This window comes from Candida margitis, assembly GCF_024628925.1.
Source record: "Candida margitis strain CBS 14175 chromosome Unknown scaffold20, whole genome shotgun sequence".
In the NCBI taxonomy this organism is placed as follows: Eukaryota; Fungi; Ascomycota; class Pichiomycetes; order Serinales; family Debaryomycetaceae; genus Lodderomyces; species Lodderomyces margitis.
This window is the reverse complement of record NW_026261754.1, coordinates 13,643-31,486: the sequence shown is the minus strand read 5'-3', so window position 1 is coordinate 31,486 and position 17,844 is coordinate 13,643. Positions and strand designations below refer to the sequence as shown.

The 17,844-nt window shown below is 36.9% G+C and overlaps 8 protein-coding genes across 8 annotated transcripts; 3 read left to right on the top strand and 5 right to left on the bottom strand. All coding sequences in view use genetic code 12, as the record gives it.

Annotated features, from left to right (window-relative positions):
• Window positions 1-154: 154 nt before the first annotated feature.
• On the bottom strand, window positions 155-2,491 carry GCS1 (glutamate--cysteine ligase; the record flags this gene model as incomplete). Its single annotated transcript, XM_051818375.1, has 1 exon — window positions 155-2,491. The coding sequence occupies one exon, from the start codon at window positions 2,489-2,491 to the stop codon at window positions 155-157; it is 2,337 nt and encodes a 778-aa protein (XP_051673354.1).
• A 1,511-nt stretch (window positions 2,492-4,002) lies between these two features.
• Window positions 4,003-6,384, bottom strand: ADE5,7 (bifunctional aminoimidazole ribotide synthase/glycinamide ribotide synthase; the record flags this gene model as incomplete). The annotated part of the gene is made up of 1 exon (XM_051818374.1): window positions 4,003-6,384. The coding sequence occupies one exon, from the start codon at window positions 6,382-6,384 to the stop codon at window positions 4,003-4,005; it is 2,382 nt and encodes a 793-aa protein (XP_051673353.1).
• Window positions 6,385-7,285: 901 nt separating this feature from the next.
• On the top strand, window positions 7,286-8,260 carry CANMA_000966 (uncharacterized protein; the record flags this gene model as incomplete). The annotated part of the gene is made up of 1 exon (XM_051818373.1): window positions 7,286-8,260. One exon carries the CDS (start codon window positions 7,286-7,288, stop codon window positions 8,258-8,260), a length of 975 nt encoding a protein of 324 aa, XP_051673352.1.
• Window positions 8,261-9,669: 1,409 nt separating this feature from the next.
• COI1 (Coi1p) lies at window positions 9,670-10,245 on the top strand (the record flags this gene model as incomplete). Its single annotated transcript, XM_051818372.1, has 1 exon — window positions 9,670-10,245. One exon carries the CDS (start codon window positions 9,670-9,672, stop codon window positions 10,243-10,245), a length of 576 nt encoding a protein of 191 aa, XP_051673351.1.
• Window positions 10,246-10,626: 381 nt separating this feature from the next.
• Window positions 10,627-11,757, bottom strand: MRPL3 (mitochondrial 54S ribosomal protein mL44; the record flags this gene model as incomplete). Its single annotated transcript, XM_051818371.1, has 1 exon — window positions 10,627-11,757. One exon carries the CDS (start codon window positions 11,755-11,757, stop codon window positions 10,627-10,629), a length of 1,131 nt encoding a protein of 376 aa, XP_051673350.1.
• An 806-nt stretch (window positions 11,758-12,563) lies between these two features.
• Window positions 12,564-13,883, bottom strand: ERD1 (Erd1p; the record flags this gene model as incomplete). The annotated part of the gene is made up of 1 exon (XM_051818370.1): window positions 12,564-13,883. The coding sequence occupies one exon, from the start codon at window positions 13,881-13,883 to the stop codon at window positions 12,564-12,566; it is 1,320 nt and encodes a 439-aa protein (XP_051673349.1).
• Window positions 13,884-16,170: 2,287 nt separating this feature from the next.
• On the bottom strand, window positions 16,171-16,935 carry CANMA_000962 (uncharacterized protein; the record flags this gene model as incomplete). The annotated part of the gene is made up of 1 exon (XM_051818369.1): window positions 16,171-16,935. One exon carries the CDS (start codon window positions 16,933-16,935, stop codon window positions 16,171-16,173), a length of 765 nt encoding a protein of 254 aa, XP_051673348.1.
• A 180-nt stretch (window positions 16,936-17,115) lies between these two features.
• CANMA_000961 (uncharacterized protein) lies at window positions 17,116-17,814 on the top strand (the record flags this gene model as incomplete). The annotated part of the gene is made up of 1 exon (XM_051818368.1): window positions 17,116-17,814. The coding sequence occupies one exon, from the start codon at window positions 17,116-17,118 to the stop codon at window positions 17,812-17,814; it is 699 nt and encodes a 232-aa protein (XP_051673347.1).
• Window positions 17,815-17,844: the final 30 nt, after the last annotated feature.

The window sequence follows — 17,844 nt, the reverse complement described above, 5'->3', positions numbered from 1 at the left end:
ACGTATTCACAGCAATCACTACACAGCCAACTTCCATTGTTTTCTGCAACACAGAAAACCCTAAAGAATTCACAATCCAGGACGCATGAGCTACGAAGAAACCATATTCATTAATTTAGAAGTCATTGCGGCATCTTCACACTGTAGTAACTCTTCATTCCCGAGGCGTTCTATTATTCAACAAATATTCACTGATAACGTCACCAAAGAAATCAGTCACCAATTCCTTATCCTTCAAATGAGTTAATTGATCAATGTCATCGATTAATTCATAATTCATTGATTCTGAAATTTTGGAATCTTGCTTGTAGTTTGCACTGTTCAACACTTTTTGTCTCATCCAATGTGCAGCAGTCGGTATCTCGCCGCTGGCACGTTTCGAGATCAATATGAGATAGTACTTCAATCTGATCAATGTTTGAGCACATTTGGAGTCGGGACAATGCTGGCAACATTCTGGAACTAATTCAGTGGCGATTAATTTAATAATCAAACTAATTAAACCGGGGAATTTGCCATCTCCATTAATGATTTCGTTTAGAGTGTAACGTTGATCCATGCCAAAGTCGTCAACATCATTTACCTCTTCAACTGTTTTTCCCTCGCACCCTTTCTTGCATTTTGCGGCCGATCCATTCATTTGGGCATTATTATGCCCCACACCGTTACCATTGGTCTTTCCGTTCATACCAGCAAGACTTGCACTCGAGGAATATCCCTTTAAGTAAACAGGCCCATCTTCTAATACATCATTACCCTCCATCAAAAACCGATCAAACCAGGTAAAGTCATACCCTGTAAACTCATGATAATCTAAGTTCCACGAATCCATTGACTTGAACCAGAACTTATCATTCAATACAGAGTCGACCTTATGTGCCAAGGTCATGTTCAATTCAACTTTCAGAATGGGAATATACAAATTTGGTTTGAATTTCAAAATAGCTCGTGATAGTAAAGTAATGAATGACGAAAATGCAGCATTTTCAAAATCAGTAATCTGAACCTCCATTGGCCTGAATTCAACTCTCCACCCTGGTTTGTCACTGAAGTCGATTTCCCCATCTGCGCCCTTTTCGTACAACGCTGGCGGCTTAAAGCGTAGGGTTTGCCAGTTGGTACTCTGAATGTTTTCAAAATGGTCATTGCTCAAAGTATTGTCCTGGTTAATTCGCTCGCTGAATATGACCAAGGGGTCTCTGATAAACAAATGAGCAAAATGGTTGGCCAAGTACTTGTCAAATTGTCCTAGTTTATCGTTGACTAAACGATTATAAATTTTAGAATTTATCGGCGCATTTAGGTCATTATATCCATCTTTAAAGTAACTTGTGTCGTATTTGTGATCGCCAAGATAGTTATCCACCGACCCGTATCGCGATTTTGGTACTCTTTGAATAGGCTTGCCGTCTTTTGTGCACAAATCTTGCAAATCTCCATAAGCATTCACACTGTGGTTATTCACCAGCAAATTCTCTTTCTCATCTATGTCCAATCCCCCAAATAAATGATAGCTGGGGTACGGTTCTTGAGATTTCTCAACAAATGTACGATCATCAACAGCGCCACAAATCACATTCCACCTCACATCTTGATCCACCAAGTACCCTTTGAAGATAGGTGCAGCACCGGTTAAACTCAACAATATAGGTGCCACTGGTACTAAAGTATCATACAAGTATCTCGCCTCGTCGATGTTTTGACACTGCATGGTGATTTGTAAACAGCTTGATCCCATACCAAACCCCATTGAATCCATATATACATGACCAGGCCGGGACGCGCCAATGTGGGGCTCTATATCGCTCTTGAACAACTGACGATTAGTTGGTATTGAGTCGTCCAATAACTTTGTACGCTTATCAGGGTACATGGGCAAATTCATTGCTACTTTGTGACCTTTCCTCTTTCGTATATTGGCAGTTAAAGTGGGGAACCGCGCGTGTCGGTTAATAATCTCATCAGGTAAGAATAATGATTGCGACGCAGGCCCAATTGGTTTTGCTGGTGGTGATGTAAAGTTGCCACAGCCCATCCTCGGGAATGCGGTTATAGTCAATGGTTTGATATGAGGCGGAAGCTCTCCAATGCTCAATTCTCTGCGTTTAATCATATTATCTTCGACATAGATGTAATCCTCGAGTTTGTCTCCGTCGTATGGTTTTGCTGGTGTTGCTTCAATCATGTATCTGCCATATTCGGGGTGAAACAAGACGTTGTTTTCCTGAGCCTTTGGAAGTGACTTGGCTTCGTCATTCAAGTCGTCCAACACATAGTCCTTATCGATAGCCAACTTCGCAGTCTTCAGTTGGTCATCTAAATCAACCAACATATACTCGACCTCATCTCCCCATAAAAATCTATCATTGTCTCTATTATAATGTTGGCGAAAAATGTTCATCAACTGCGTAATTCCGTTGTCTCTGACATGTTCATTGTGTTTCTTAGACTCGTGCCAGTCTAGTGGAGTACCCAAGGAAAGCAATCCCATTGAAATTTGGTGTTTCTAATCAGTGGAAACTGATACTGGTAAGTGAAGAATGAAAAAAAAAAAAAATTAAAAACTAAAAAATTGTGGTTGCTAAATGTTGGCTGCTGCAGGCGAATTAAAATCAAAGCTTGCTGGATGAGTGAGCAACTCCTTTCAATGAGTAATAAGTGAGTGGGTAGGTTGATGGTGGTGACAAGATGTAAGTGTAGATAAGCACCTTAACTTCAAAGCCAGTTGACTCTCTTCCTTTCTTTCTTTCTTTTGCTAAAGATTGAAAATGCAATTTATTTATTTAAATTTCTTTTTTATTTTTTTTGTTTTATTTTTTCGTTTATCAATTTTCAATATCTATACACACACACACACACACAAGAAACGAAATGAACTGGTATAATAGTTGCTTCATTGGTTAGAGTCCACTTCAATCGAAACTTTGGCTTAAGCTTTTACAAGTGAGCAATATTAGGTGAAAGATGAAAGAAAGTTCTTGCGAATATGTTTATAGTTAGGGATATTATTTCTCAATTTGGAGGTATATGTTTTGTCAATAGATTACTAAGCAGATCCTTTCTACACTAAAACGTTTTTTTTATTCTTGTTTTACGTCGGCTTGCACAATGTTCTCCCGCCCCCTACAGTATTTTTAGCTCGCTCCATTTTCGCCCTTTTCTTTTAGTTTTGAGTCGAACGGGCTACAAAGAGAGAAAAAAATAAAAAGCCTCCACACTGAAAATTATCATTTTTCCTTTTGTAACTGAAAATGAATAGCGGCTTTTCCTACATAGAATATTAAAATGATGTGAAGTCACGTGCAATCTGAATGTTAACTTTCCTTGCTTAAGTAACCTTTGTTGAAAGAAGAAACAAGTATTTTCAATACATCAGGTGATTTGTGGTTAAGCACCTGGTAGTATCTATACGTTTTACTTTGTACTCCGTATAAATCTGTCTCGGGTTTAAATGGTAATGATAGAAATATGGATACAGTGTAAGATAAAACAGGCTTCACTTTTCAAAGTTATTTGTAGCTTTAGACCTACTATCTCTATTTCTCACACTGTTAACACCCTCCTCTGTAACCGATATTTAGTAACTTGCATCTCAACTTCACCATGACATCATGCCAATAAAATCTATAGTGATCATAAAGTAATTTTGTTCTGAGTTGTTGTATTCTCCTTTTTTGAGCACGTGACAACACTTTGATATTCAAATTTTAGAACTTGTTTCAGACCTTTGATTTAGTTTGGTTATTAAATCAATAGTTCATATCTGAGTCTCATTTCTCTTCTAAATCCTGTCTCTCTAGTGAATCGTTAATACACACTCTGTTGGCCATTACTAATCTAGCCTTTTAAAATCGTTTCAAGCTGTGTCATCTGTTGACGTATGGGCTTTGCAAGTGCTCATACTCATGCTCATAGAGATCTGGCGTTAGACGCCGTTTTGAATGTGGGATGTCTCGTAAACGTCTTGATTCTTTTACACAGTTTATTTCCTCACTACATCATCTAATATAATCCATCTGCATTGTCAACAACACATCCTTCTTCTCCATCCTTTCTTGCAATCAATTCACCAATAACAAGAGCACCTTTCTCACCAGCATTTTCCAAACTTTGCAATACTTTATCAGCATTAGCCTTCTCAACAATCAAAACCATACCGATACCTAAATTAAAAGTCTTTAAGATATCATGCACTGGCACTTGACCTTGTTTACCAAACCATTTAAAGATTTCGGGAACTTGCCATCTACTTATATCAACTTTAGCTTGTAAATGTTTAGGTAATGCACGGGGGATATTTTCCACCAATCCACCACCAGTAATATGAGCTAAACCTAATAATAATCCCTCATTAATACTAGGCAACAACTGCTTGACGTAAATCTTGGTTGGTACAAGAACTTCTTCTCCAATGGTTTTAGATTGGTTCCATGGTGCTGGTGATTGGTAATCAAATTCGCTAATTTCAATGATTTTACGTACCAATGAGAACCCGTTGGAATGGATACCATTTGACTTCAATCCAATAAGTACATTACCGGTCTCCATATTGGTAATTTTAGGTAAAATCTTGTTCTTATCAACAGCTCCAACTGCAGTACCGTTAGTATCGTAATGGCCTTCATCGTACATTCCTGGCATTTCTGAAGTTTCACCTCCAACCAATGCACAGCCGGCTTCAATACAACCATTGGCAACACCATCCACAAATTGTGCAGCAATTTCAACATCTAATTTGCCAGTGGCAAAGTAATCCAAAAACATCAAAGGTTCTGCACCTTGAACCACCAAGTCATTAACATTCATGGCCACCAAGTCAATACCAACGGTATTGTGTATATTCATAATTTGGGCAATTCTCAATTTTGTACCGACACCATCAGTAGCAGCGACCAATAGGGTGTTGGCGGTGTTGTAGCCAGCAGCCTTCAAGTCAAATAAACCACCAAATCCACCAATGTCGGAATCAGCACCTGGTCTTGCTGTAGACTTGACCTTATTTTTGATATTTTGCACCAACAAGTTACCATTGTCAACAGAAACACCAGATTCAGCATAAGTAACACCACCACTCTGCTTGAACTTGTCAGCATCACGGAATGCTCTATGGGCAATGTCCTTTCTGTTGTACTTTTTGTGGAAGCTGACGTGGTCAACACCAACATAAGCTCTGTCAACAGACTCCCTCAAAGTATCTCCTAATGCAGAAGCTGCAATGACTCTTCCACCACTGGTTACGACTTTACTGTCGGTAGCACTGGTGCCCGCATGGAAAATAAATGTATCCTTTGGCAATGGTTCCTTGACGGTAATTTCATCGCCTTTACCGTATGCTTCTGGATATCCACCTGCTGCCATTACAACAGTGGTGGAAAACAATGGTTTAGTAGCAATCTTTACTGAATCCAATCTGTGTTCAGCTGCTGCAAGCATAACCTGAGCTAAATCAGTATCGTCGCTCAACAATGGCAACACCGTTTGGGTTTCTGGATCACCAAATCTGACATTGTATTCCAAAACTTTTGGTTGCTTAGATGGAGTCAACATGATACCAGTGAATAAGATACCACACATTGGGAAACCATCTTTTCTCATTCCATCAATTGTAGGCTTGATAATCTCGGCATCTATCTTGGACAACACTTCCTTTGTGGCAATTGGAGCTGGAGCATATGCTCCCATACCTCCGGTGTTTAAACCTTTATCGCCATCACCAATTCTCTTGTGATCTTGGGCAGCGGGCAAGTTGTAGAAAGTATACCCGTCAGTGATGGTTAAAATACTCAATTCATCACCTTCAAGATACTCTTCAATGACAATTTCATTACCAGCATCTCCAAAGTTCTTATCAACCATAATTTCATTCAATCCTCTCAAAGCTTCTTCTTTAGTTTCAGGAATCAAGACTCCTTTACCAGCAGCTATTCCATCGGCTTTCAAAACCAACTTGTAATCAATCTCTTCAATATACTTCTTTGCTTCCTCGACATTGGTGAAGTTCTTAAACCTGGCAGTAGGGATTTGATGTCTCTCCATAAAGTCTTTTGATGCTGCTTTTGAACCCTCCATTATGGCAGCTTTAGCACTAGGGCCAAATACAGGGATACCAACAGATGTGAAAACTTGAGTAATTCCATCAACCAATGGTTGCTCAGGTCCAGGAACAACCAAATTGATTTTCTTTTCAACAGCAAAATCTTGCAATTTTTGGAAATCTTTAGGTGATGAACTGATGGGGACATTGGTGACTTTTGAAGATTGGGTAGTAGTGCCACCATTACCTGGAGCTACATAAATGTGTTTGACACTGGATGATTCCAAAAGCCTCCAAACAATGGCGTGTTCTCTTCCTCCGTTACCAATTACAAGGATATTTAAAGACATAGTGCCAAGGGAGTATGAGTTAGGTTGGATGAGATCTGAATTGGGTGCTTCCTTTAAAGGTGTGTGTATCTGATTTGTTACCAATCTTTTTTTTCTTTTTTCTTTTACTTTGTGATGAGGCTGTTAACAATTACGAAAATTAATTTTCTTTTTTAATTTTTTTTTTGACTCTTTTTCAATTAAATGTAATTGGTAGCATTGAATAGAATAATACTAATTTTGCATCCAATTTCTATACTCGAAAGAGAGTGACTCAGGCTCAGGTAGAACTGAGTGAGTGGCTAATTCCACAAGACACTTTGGTTCCTTTTTATATTTACAGAGCTCAGCTCTGAAAGTCATTATTTTCTATCGTCAAATTTTCATTAATTGAGTTTTAGCATAGATAAGAAGCAAAAACATCAATCCATCAATAGCTTAAGATGATTTTCCAACTTCATTTCCGCAATACCCAAATCACTGAAATTGTAGCATACCAAATTCTGGTTCTTGCACCTTACACAAGATTAGTCATTAATAAGTTTCAATGTATATTATTACCGGGCCGCTCTGATTTTTGAAATCCGATAGCATTGCGGTGTCTTGAGCACTTGTTATTGTCTTTCTCTACATAAGCAAGGCTTAATCACCACTGAATTGGTTGTGAGGAGACCAAACAATGCAACAAAAGGGATCCACGAAGGGCCCACGTTGTTGTTTACAGTTTGGAATTAATGAACTCTTTGATAATGGGATGTGCAGTTTTTGTGTCATGATTCATGATGATAAAACAATAAGGTACACGGGAGAATTCGTGAACGTCAAGATATCTTCGAACAGTGGGGCAATTACTACACATGGTCGTGTGAANCGCTTTTCTTTTCCAACCTTTCAACTCCGCCCACCTTCAAGATCCAACACGATGCAATTCTTGACCCACTCAATTCTTTTGTTCCTTGCTGCTGCTGTTATTGCTAAAAACATCATCTTGAGTAACGATGATGGCTGGGCCGCAACCAACATTAGAGCCACTTACTACAAATTGAAAGAAGCTGGCCACAATGTGTTTTTGGTTGCACCTGTTTCGCAAAGATCAGGATACGGAGGTAAATTTGATGTTCCTTCTTCTTCAACTTTGCAAACTGATGGTGAATTCAAATACCCACCTGCAGGTTCTCCATCTTGGGGTCACGAAGAAGACGATGATCATATTTGGTATTTCAATGGTACTCCAGCTTCATCAATTGCTTTTGCGTTGCAATATGTCATCAAAGAGAAATTCAATGGCACCTCCATTGACTTGGTTGTTGCTGGACCAAATGAAGGTACCAACATGTCTCCAGGCATGTTTACTTTGTCAGGAACTATTGGTGCTACTTACAACTCCGTCTATAGAGGATACCCAGCTGTTGCTTTCAGTGGTTCCAACTCCAACAACTCATTCTTTAAGGATTCCTTGGACTTGAATGATACCAGCGAGCCATCTACCATTTACGCAAATAAAGTGACTCAGTTTGTTGAGCAATTATTTCAAGGACAAGGAGACAATAGCTCGAGAGTTTTGCCACTTGGTGTTGGTTTGAATGTCAACTTCCCCAAAGTTGGTCACGATGACGAGTCTTGTACTGATCCAAAGTGGGTTCACACTAGGTTATCTGGTGAATACGCCAGTGGATCTGATTTGAAATATAACGCCGAGAAAAACTCATTTGAATCAACCCTGGGAAGTTGGGAAGCTCTTACTGTTTGCCACAACGGTAACTGTTCATTGCCATCAGAAAACTCAATTGTTGACCACAGCAAATGTGCTTCAGCGGTTTCGGTGTTTAGTATTGATTATGATGCCAACTTGGATATTACAAACAGAGTTGAAGGAGTATTGGACCTGTTGTTTTAAAAAAGGTTTAGTTTAGTTTTTCATTTCGTATAGCGTTGCTCATACATTGTTTAATAAAAATTTCAACAACAAAAGTGAAGACAAGCTATTGCTTGTGCTAACACTAGATCGAGTTTCGACCTAAACTGGTCCAAAAGATTGGTATTAGAGGGCAATCCTTAGTGCGATAAACTTTCGGACCATGACTGCGAAGCAGAGATGGTGTCTTCAAAGATAGCCAAAATTCACTGAGTCCAGACTTGACATTAACTAGGCTAACAGAAGCAAGGATAATCGTCCAAATACATCTTTAATGTTTAGTTGTAAAGGGATGGGATGCATGTGCAAAAACAGAATTTACGAACTGCAAAATTGACAAATCAGAAAAAAAAGTTGTACAAATAATTTTAATATCCAATCGAATCGTGGATCTTTATAGTGAAAGGAATGAATAATTGTGTTTCTTTTTGCTCCGCAGAAGAAGTGCATAACCCAAGAAAACGCTAACGATGTTAAAAATAACAATTGAAAAAAATATGTGTCAAATCATATAAGAATAGAACGAGCACAAAACAAAGCATTAAAAGAACAACAGCATTTCAAGAAACAATGCAAAAGTAGAAATTAGCCAATCCGCTTCTTTTGAAGTGTTTTTTTCTTTAAAAAATAAAAAAAAACATAAGAAAAACTATCCCGCCGATGCGCTTTCTAAGTATATATTATTGATTTAGTTTATTAACCCTTTGCCTAGAAAATTACCAACATGATTATAACATGTCATCTCCTGAATAGACAAACCCTCTAAGAAAATCAAACAAACAAACAAACAAACAAAAATACTCACTGGATTAAAATACATGACATTCAAATTTGACTGGTGTGAAATAAAGTAGATGAGATGGGTTTTGGTTCCAAGAGCACTGGGTTCTAATCCTCCTTTCAATAAGTAAAACCCCATTGTTTCTATTTCTGTTTTGTTCATTATGCATAAGAAATTGTAACCAATTGTTTAAAAGCTTTAAATATAAATATAAATATAAATATTTATTGCTTATTGTTATTTGTTTATTTCGTTAAAAAAGAGACAAAAGTGGATTCTTATTGGCTGAAAAGTTTAAAAATTAAAATAAAATCAGGCGTCTAATTTCTTTTACTTTTAAAGTAGAGAACAATATTGGGATTTTCAACTTTGTGTTAAAATTGATGTTAAAACTAATTTATCTTTTCCATCAAACAAGAAGAAGAACCAACACAACAATACAATGTAGCCTTTTCCCTAAAAGTTTTATTGTTTAAACCACATTTCAAATTAAATATAATTTATACAGTTTTCCTGATAAAAAATTTTTTTTTTTGGGTTTGGTTCTTCCTTTTCACTATTCCCTTTAATTTCAACAGACCTTTACCCCCCCCATTTGCTACAAACAATCATGGTTTCGTTCAAATACTTAATCACCTTAGCTTTGGCTACAACTGCAGTCCAATCATTCTCCCTTTTGCATGATGCTGAAGGTTTCGCCATCTTGCCACCAACTGATGTTGTTTTAAACCACTTGAAAGAAGCTGGTAAGAAGGATGCATCAAACCATTACGATGTCGTCAATACTGTTCACAAGAATGGTGAGATTGTTCAAGTCAACATGCACACTCATGAAATTAAACAAACCGGTAAATACAAGTACGACTATGACAACTCATGTTACCGTGATGAATCCAAGAGAGATTTATTTACTAGAGAAATTCAAGATGCCAGTTTACAAGCATGTTTCAACAAAGAAGATGAATTGGAAACTTCTCAATGTGGATTTGATTTCGTTGCTTATGATGATGCTTCAAACTGTGATTCTTCATCCACCAAGTACTCTTGTGTTTTGGATGTTCAAAAACAACAAGATGCTACGCTTAAATTGAAGGATATGGATAATATTCCAGCCCAAGTCAGATGCTACCACAAACTTTCAACTGCTCAAAGTGATAAAGTCACTGGTGGTGCTTGTGCTAAATAAGTAAAGTAAAGTTGATCTTTAGTTATTTGCTTTTAAAAAGTAAAAAAAAAACTTTAATATTCGTATTCCTTTTAGGTTAGTTTAGGTTTCTTTTTTGTTTAATATATAATCTCGTGGCGGTTTAAAGAGAGGAACTGTAGTGATTACTTACTTACTTACTTACTCTATTGGAAATATTGCTGTAGCTAGCGTTGATAGAGAGATGTCGATGGTAGCACTTTTGACAAGGCAAGCTTCCTTTCGGTGTACAGTGGTTGCACCTTTAATGCTTTCTCGTAAATTTAACCCACTACATTGGCAAGGACTCTCCTCCACCCCCGGTAGTACACAAAGTGCATTTCTATTTACACAACACATCTAAACCAAACTAAACAACCTTCATCATATAGCAACTTCTCCACCATCCACAACTCCTTCAAACTTATACTCTCCATCACTTGGCACCTTGACTTGATTTCCATCAGCACTGATGGGGGAATACAAATAATAACCCAACAAACTATTAATACTGGCTCTTATTTGTGCTTCTTTCAAACTCGATCCAATACCTTCACCCAATTTATCACTGCCTACAAATACACCGGCCAAGAATTGAGGATGGGCCGATTTTCTACCAGTTTCAGCAATTAGTCTAATCTTGACCGGTTCTTTAAACTCCAATTTATCGCATAACCTAATCAATTCGGCAATTGGTTTATCAAATTCAAACATTTGCTCCAAGGGTAATTTTCTTGACAAGATGTGATCATTGATAAATTGTTTAGCTGCTGCTTCACCGCAATGCGTGTATATTCCACCAATGATTGACCTTACTGCTGAAGCATAGGCAATATCTTCTTGTTTCAATAAACTGTTTTTACCAGTATCGCCCAAAACTTCTTCAATTCCATCAACCTTGACTTTATTTTCCAATTCTTCATTAGTCATAAATCTCAATCTTCCATACTTTATAAATTCCGATTCTTGACCCAAGAAACGATCCAACTTGGAAACAGAATCAACTTCAATACCAAATGACGCTCTTCCAATACTTGACAATGTTTCTACTCCCATTAATGAATCAACAGCAGCGTTATGTATAGCCATGGGTAATCGAGGATAATGTAACAAGAGATATTCAGTGACATAATAACTCAACAAGGTTTTTCCAATGGTGTTCAAGCCAAAATTGTTTGCTAGTCCTTCTCCCTGTTGACTTGAAGTTTTCACCATATTGAGACATTGGGATAGGGTACTCAATTTGAATTGAGGACTTAAATTGAGTCTGCTGTGTAAGGATACCAATAATGGAGATTGTTCAGCTGTCGACTCAGGCAACCTATGGACGAATATATTTGATCTGGAAAAGTCAGTAGCCAGAGTAGACTCACTAGTCTCTGAAGGGGATTTCGATGCGGCTGTAGCTTGCCTTATCCTTCTTGTATGATGTAACCCACGTATAGTAGTGACCTTTGATTGATTTAGTAGATATATTGACCTAACATTGGCCGGACGTGATAAAAGCTTAAACATGATATAGATCTATGTGCTCTAGTGAGGATGCTGCTGTTACCAAATTATAGCAATAAGATCTTATCTCAACCCTGTGTGTTTAAAGATGTTGCTGTAATAAAACCCTTCTCCTTCTAACCTGAAAAAAAATTTACCCATTCACTGAGAAAGAATGAAAAAAAAAAACAAAAAAAAAACAAAAAAACCTCAACTGGTAGCACTGTCAACTCTTTTTCTTCAACCAACCAACCAACCACAAGCAAAGCGAAAAAAAAAAGTAAGCGATTTCAATAAACCAACCTACAATAGTTACATACAACAGAATCATTTACCAATAGTAAACATGGCACACGCACCATCATTAAGCGTACCAGCAATACTCACAATGTCTTCCGTAGCTGTGCTTTACGGATTAATCAAATCACCATTGAAATACAAATGGGCCAGTGAAAGCAGAATTAGTCCAAAGGCAGATTTGGCATTCAGGAATAGTGCCGACAAATGGTTAGAAGATCACAAGGGTGAACGTTATTAGAGAGTTGTGTCCGTGCTGCTGCTGTTGTCGGATGGAGAAGCTATTGAAGAGCAAATATGAGGTTGCTTGGTCAATTATTGAACTACTAGATGCTTTTATATCACTGGGATGGGGGATGCTTTACCTATAGATGAAACTGTCTGGTTAGAGCTATGTCTTTTTGTATACTTATTTATTGAATGGATTTAACATTCAGGTCAATTTAGAGAAAAAAAAACGTATATCAATTTAACGTAGATGAATGAGTTTCTTATTCTGTCTATAACTCTACTATAATCTACCTAATGCACGATTACCTCTTCCCCATCTCTGCCAACTCAACATCAACATCAACATCAATATCATTTGGTCCTTCTTCTTGCTCCAGCTCATGAAGCTTCAATTTAACCCAATCACTTTCCAATTTAATAAAACACCACATCCACCGTCTAAAAATCTCCAATGTTTCAATAACAACATATCCAAAAGAATAAGCATCGTAACCAAATAAAAATGTTGAAAATACATGAATTAATTTAATGTCTGACTGGCTTAATTGGTCATTGATGATGAATATCTTGAGCACCCATATGAATCGTAAAAAGAAATCAATGACAATTGCTGCAAAATAGATATAGTCAGGATAAGCTTTATGAATACGGAGAATGGAAAATTGTGCTTTGGGATTGAAAAATTTGTTGAATAATTGTAAATGCCAATCCATTTTGATATCCCAAATAAATGAGTAAGTTGAATTTAGGGCCAGGAAAACATACCACCATCGATTAAGTGATGCTAAAGCAGTGAATAGATCTCCTGATTGCCTTTCTTGCTCTGTGGCATTTACTAATGTACTCTTGATGAAAACATTGACAATGAGAGGTCCAATACCTGTACTATACTTGACAAGATTTAGCAAATGTTGTAATTGTCTAGTCGTGCGATATTCAAACCAGCACTGTCTTATTCGAATTAAGGTAGGAATGCAAAGTATAATAAACTCAAGTTTGTAATTGTATGCGGTAGATTCATCAATATAAAACCCCCAAATGAACAACCCGAAATCATTAATGACTTTAGCAAAAGACACCATTGAATCACTAATCAAAATATCATTACTTCGCATAGTTTGAAAATTTATCTTTCCTTGAATAATCCTTTGCATGGTTGTCCAAATTCGTACTTGACCAGGACTGGAAACATTTTCATAGAAAATCCGATTAAAAATATATGCAAACTGTATGATGGGTATACTGTAGTAAATCACTTTCCAGTTACCATTAAAGTATTGCACAGCTTTAAATATAGCCCAACTGATGACATTAATTAAACTAACTCCCTTCAAACTTGACCATATCCCATTTATAAATCGACTATTTTCATTTCGGTCAGCAGGCATGGTAGTAGCATACTCACCACTTGCAGGCAAAGGCCCATCCAACTGGGCATACTTGTGAGGGTTGTATGATAAATTTAGCAATTGGAGAATGTTTAATGATGAAAAATTGAATAAAATGACATTAAGTAAGAACCAAAATGTGAGGCCTAATTGAATAAGCCCCGATATGCGAAACGGAAGCGGTATGAGGTCGTTGAATAATATGGCCTTTGTCTCACTCAGTGGTTCATCCATGTTTGCATTTAGTAGTAACTGTGTAAATCAACAGCAAGTAAGGAATACTTGGAAACTTTTCACAAATTCTGTTTACAGTCTTTTTATTTTTTATTCATAGTAGTGCGACATAATTATTCATACCACAAAGACACAAATGTTCAAACCAACACGACATAATTTTTCAAACTAGCGCGACATAAATTGTTCAAACTTTGATGAGAAAAGAAGCCGCGAGCGACAACCTACAAGTTAGGGAGTGTAGTGGTGAACTGGATTACAATAAATAAAATGGTGGCTTGCCGTTATCAAGTCGAGTCAGAGTGTGTGTATTAGTTGTAGTTATGCAGTTTGTTTGTTATATAGTGTTCGTTTGATAATTGCACCATGTATAGTGCTAATTCCAGTAATCTTCCCTTGTTCTTCCAACAACATCCGATTGTTAAATTATTTCCCTCCTCTTATTTAGTGGATAATTCCTCAACAGAATTATTGTCCTGACGTACACTACTCTAGATTCCCATCACGTTGCGTGTTAACGTGTCTGCACAAGAAGTCGGACAGAAAAAAAATAATTTGCAACCAATCTTCTTTTGCACTTACCTATCTAGTTTTACCGTAGCACCTTTTAAAGCTATACAATTGAGACCCATGGAGGGCCCTTCATTAGGTTGTGACCAAATAACTTTTCTCACTTTTTAGTGCTTATTTATTGCATCTTCAGCGTATGTCATTCTTCGTTTTATTGCAACATGGCCTAAAAAAGAAGACACTATTTTCGTCCAAATTTAGTTCTTTCATTCAAGGGTTTTGGTCATGAGTGCTAATATAGTAGAGAGGGAGTCTAGAATAGCTATTTTTGTACAAAGCAATACATATTTTATGTTTTGGTTAATCAGTTTTGTTTTTTCAATTTGTTGATTGGGGTTGTCATAGACTAATTCAATTATATTGTCGGGTAAATGAACAAGCGATATCATAGTACGGTATGGGAAAAGGAAATGTGATGAGCCAAAACTTGACAAGGCTAATGTTATCTCGGAGTAGTTGTTTTCTCATGATGGTTGTGCTTTCCTAACTCCCATTGGCATGAGATTGCGTCTCGGCTGCGAAATTTGACAAAAAGAAAAAACTGAAAACTGAAAACTGCTGATAGACTTTTGTACAGTGTTCTTTTTTTTCTCTTTTTGTCAAATTTTATTCTTTATTTTTAGAGAGATCGCGTTTCATTTAATAGTAGAGAGAGACAGACACAGACACAGAGATATATATGCCAATTTACTACTCGTGTGCCTGTATATGGTCGTAGAGTAGTTAGAGATATTCAAATAACGTACAAGTAAGATGAGAAGAAAGGTCCATCAAGTAAAGGGAATTCCATTCAATTCAATGTGTATATTTGGCTTCAGACGTGCCTTTCGTAATGAAAGTACACGATTTAATATAAAAGTTGATAATCAGAAACATTCATGATTAGCATGGAAAAACATCATTAGCCAGTCCCCACATTGAATTGGTTAAAGAACATCATCCTCTCTATTCTGTAACCCATATCTTGCTCTACATCAGTTATAAAAAAAAAAGAAAAGGAATGATATATATGTGTGTATATATTGAATATGTCTAGTCCTAATCCTAATGATATACTTAGTTAGTAAACAATTTCCTTCAGCTTTCATCTTCAATTACATCTTCCCTTTCATTTGCTTTTTGTTTTTCTAAACCATCTTATGTATAAATTTATGTATCAGAATTTTCAGTGTTTGGCTAATGAATCGAATCGGTCAGCGTCCTGAAATAGGATCCTCCGTTTGGGGCGACATCTTTGTCATCATATTAATTATAACATAAGGTTGATATAAAAGAAAAAAAATGACAAGGAATTCAGTTGTGAATCTGTTTTTGAATTGAAAAATAAAAAAGACATACTATAGAAGCTAGGTTTGAAACCAGTTCATTATAGTGAATCCTAATTCATGTGAATTGGAGTTGAAAGAAAAGAAAAGAAAAGAAAAGAAAAGAGTTGAAGAAAGCGGTTGAATATTTTATTGAAGTTTTTTTCTTTCTTAGTTTCTTTCATTTCTTACTCATCGCTCAAACAATTTTCCCCAGCATATATTACCCGGCTTAAAATTCATTCATACCTCTTCAAGTATGTTGACCACTTCTATTTGCATTTATTAGCTATACAAACAAGACCTTTTGCTTTGAAGAGGATACGTCAAGTTAAGTAATTACCTCGTTCATCTAATTATTGCAAACATTATACGAATAAATAATACAGATATTAACAACACATTCATTCTTACTACTTCTTTCCTCGAAGTTTACTCTTGAGTTTCTCCTTGCGGGTATTCTCCCTTCTTTCTGCTTTACTCAAATATCTAAACTTTTTCTTCTTTGTCTTTTGTTTTTCCACTTTCGAAGAAGGTTTAGCAACGCCACACAAAACAGCGTAATTCTTGGCTCGTTCAACTGCTTCTTCCAATACTTCTTCTGATTTATTCAAGTCGACATTATTCGTCTTGGCGATTTCTTCAAGATCAACTCCACCATTTGCGTGTCCAAGTGGTTTATCTATTGATTCTATCGTAACTGTAGTCTCATCTCCAAATTCATTGAGGTCTGAGTCTGGCTCATATACTTCCTTGTGATGTAATATTCCCTTGAGTGACACTGGTTTATCTTGCTTAATGTTTCCATCTATGTCATCTCCATCAAACCCGGTCCATTCCTCTTCGCCCTCCTCCCCTTCGTCTTCTTCACCAGCTAATCCACCATTTATCATTGCAAGTTCTTTAGCCTTTTCATTAAACTCTCGCACTTGGTTCTCCAAGTCGCGTTTGCGCTCATCACGTAGTTGCTTCCTCTCTTGTATCCTGGCTAATCTATCTTGTTCTTTGATATACTCTTGTGCCTTCTTTTTCCTCTGCAATTTACGTTTATGAAATCCCGTCAAGTATTCCTCACGACTCTCTTTATCGAATGTTACTTCATTAACTGCATGTTTTTTGGCTTGCTTCTCAGCATAGTTCTTACCGGCGGTAAGTATCTGTCTGTTATGTCTCACCATTGCTGTAGTTTCAATCTGCCTTCAAAAGATGTGTGTCTATTATAGAAATGATGTTTGAAAACCAAATGATGTTTTAGTGATGAGATCACAAAAAACGAGAAGAAGAAGAGAAAAAAAAATACACCACCTAAACCATCTAATCCTACAACACTCTACCCAGCAGATTTCGTCAAAAACATAATGGATAACTTGAACAATATTAAAATCTACCTTAAAGCGCTCGATCAATCATTATCTCAGTATGAATCAACACTTGAACCCCTCCTATCACGGACTCTCGACGAGCATCTAGCCCAACAACCAACGCCTCAAGACAAGATAAAGTTCCTCAACAACTTCCAATACGTGCTAATATCAACGATATATTCATACTTGAAAACCATCGGCATTGACACCGATAATCACCCCATCAAGAAGGAATTGGCCCGAGTCAAGAGTTACATGATGAGAGCTAAAACCATGGACCAAAGCAAAGATCACGAGCAAGACAATATAGCGAATAAAGAGAAGACAAAGGAGTTTTTAACCCAAACTTTGGGAGTTAAAAATGGAGTTGCAAATACAGTGAAAAATGTGGGACCGGCTATAAGTACGCAGAATTTTCAAGGCACACATACAAAATTTGCCGACGATGATGATGATGATAATGAAAGCAGTGATGATGAAACTAAACTGAAGCCACTGAGTAAAGAAGAAGAAGAGGAAGCTAAACGAAAGACTACTCTTGAGAATGTAAAGAGAGATAAACAAAAAAAAATGAGCAAGGACTCAACCAAACAAAAGAGCAAATCTAAACTGCTGAAGAATAAAGTGACTAAAGTGAAGCATGGGTATTTACCTCCAAGGTCTGATAAACCAAAGAAAACAACGCGTAAGTAGTCTTTGTAGACTATCCTACCACTACAAGGT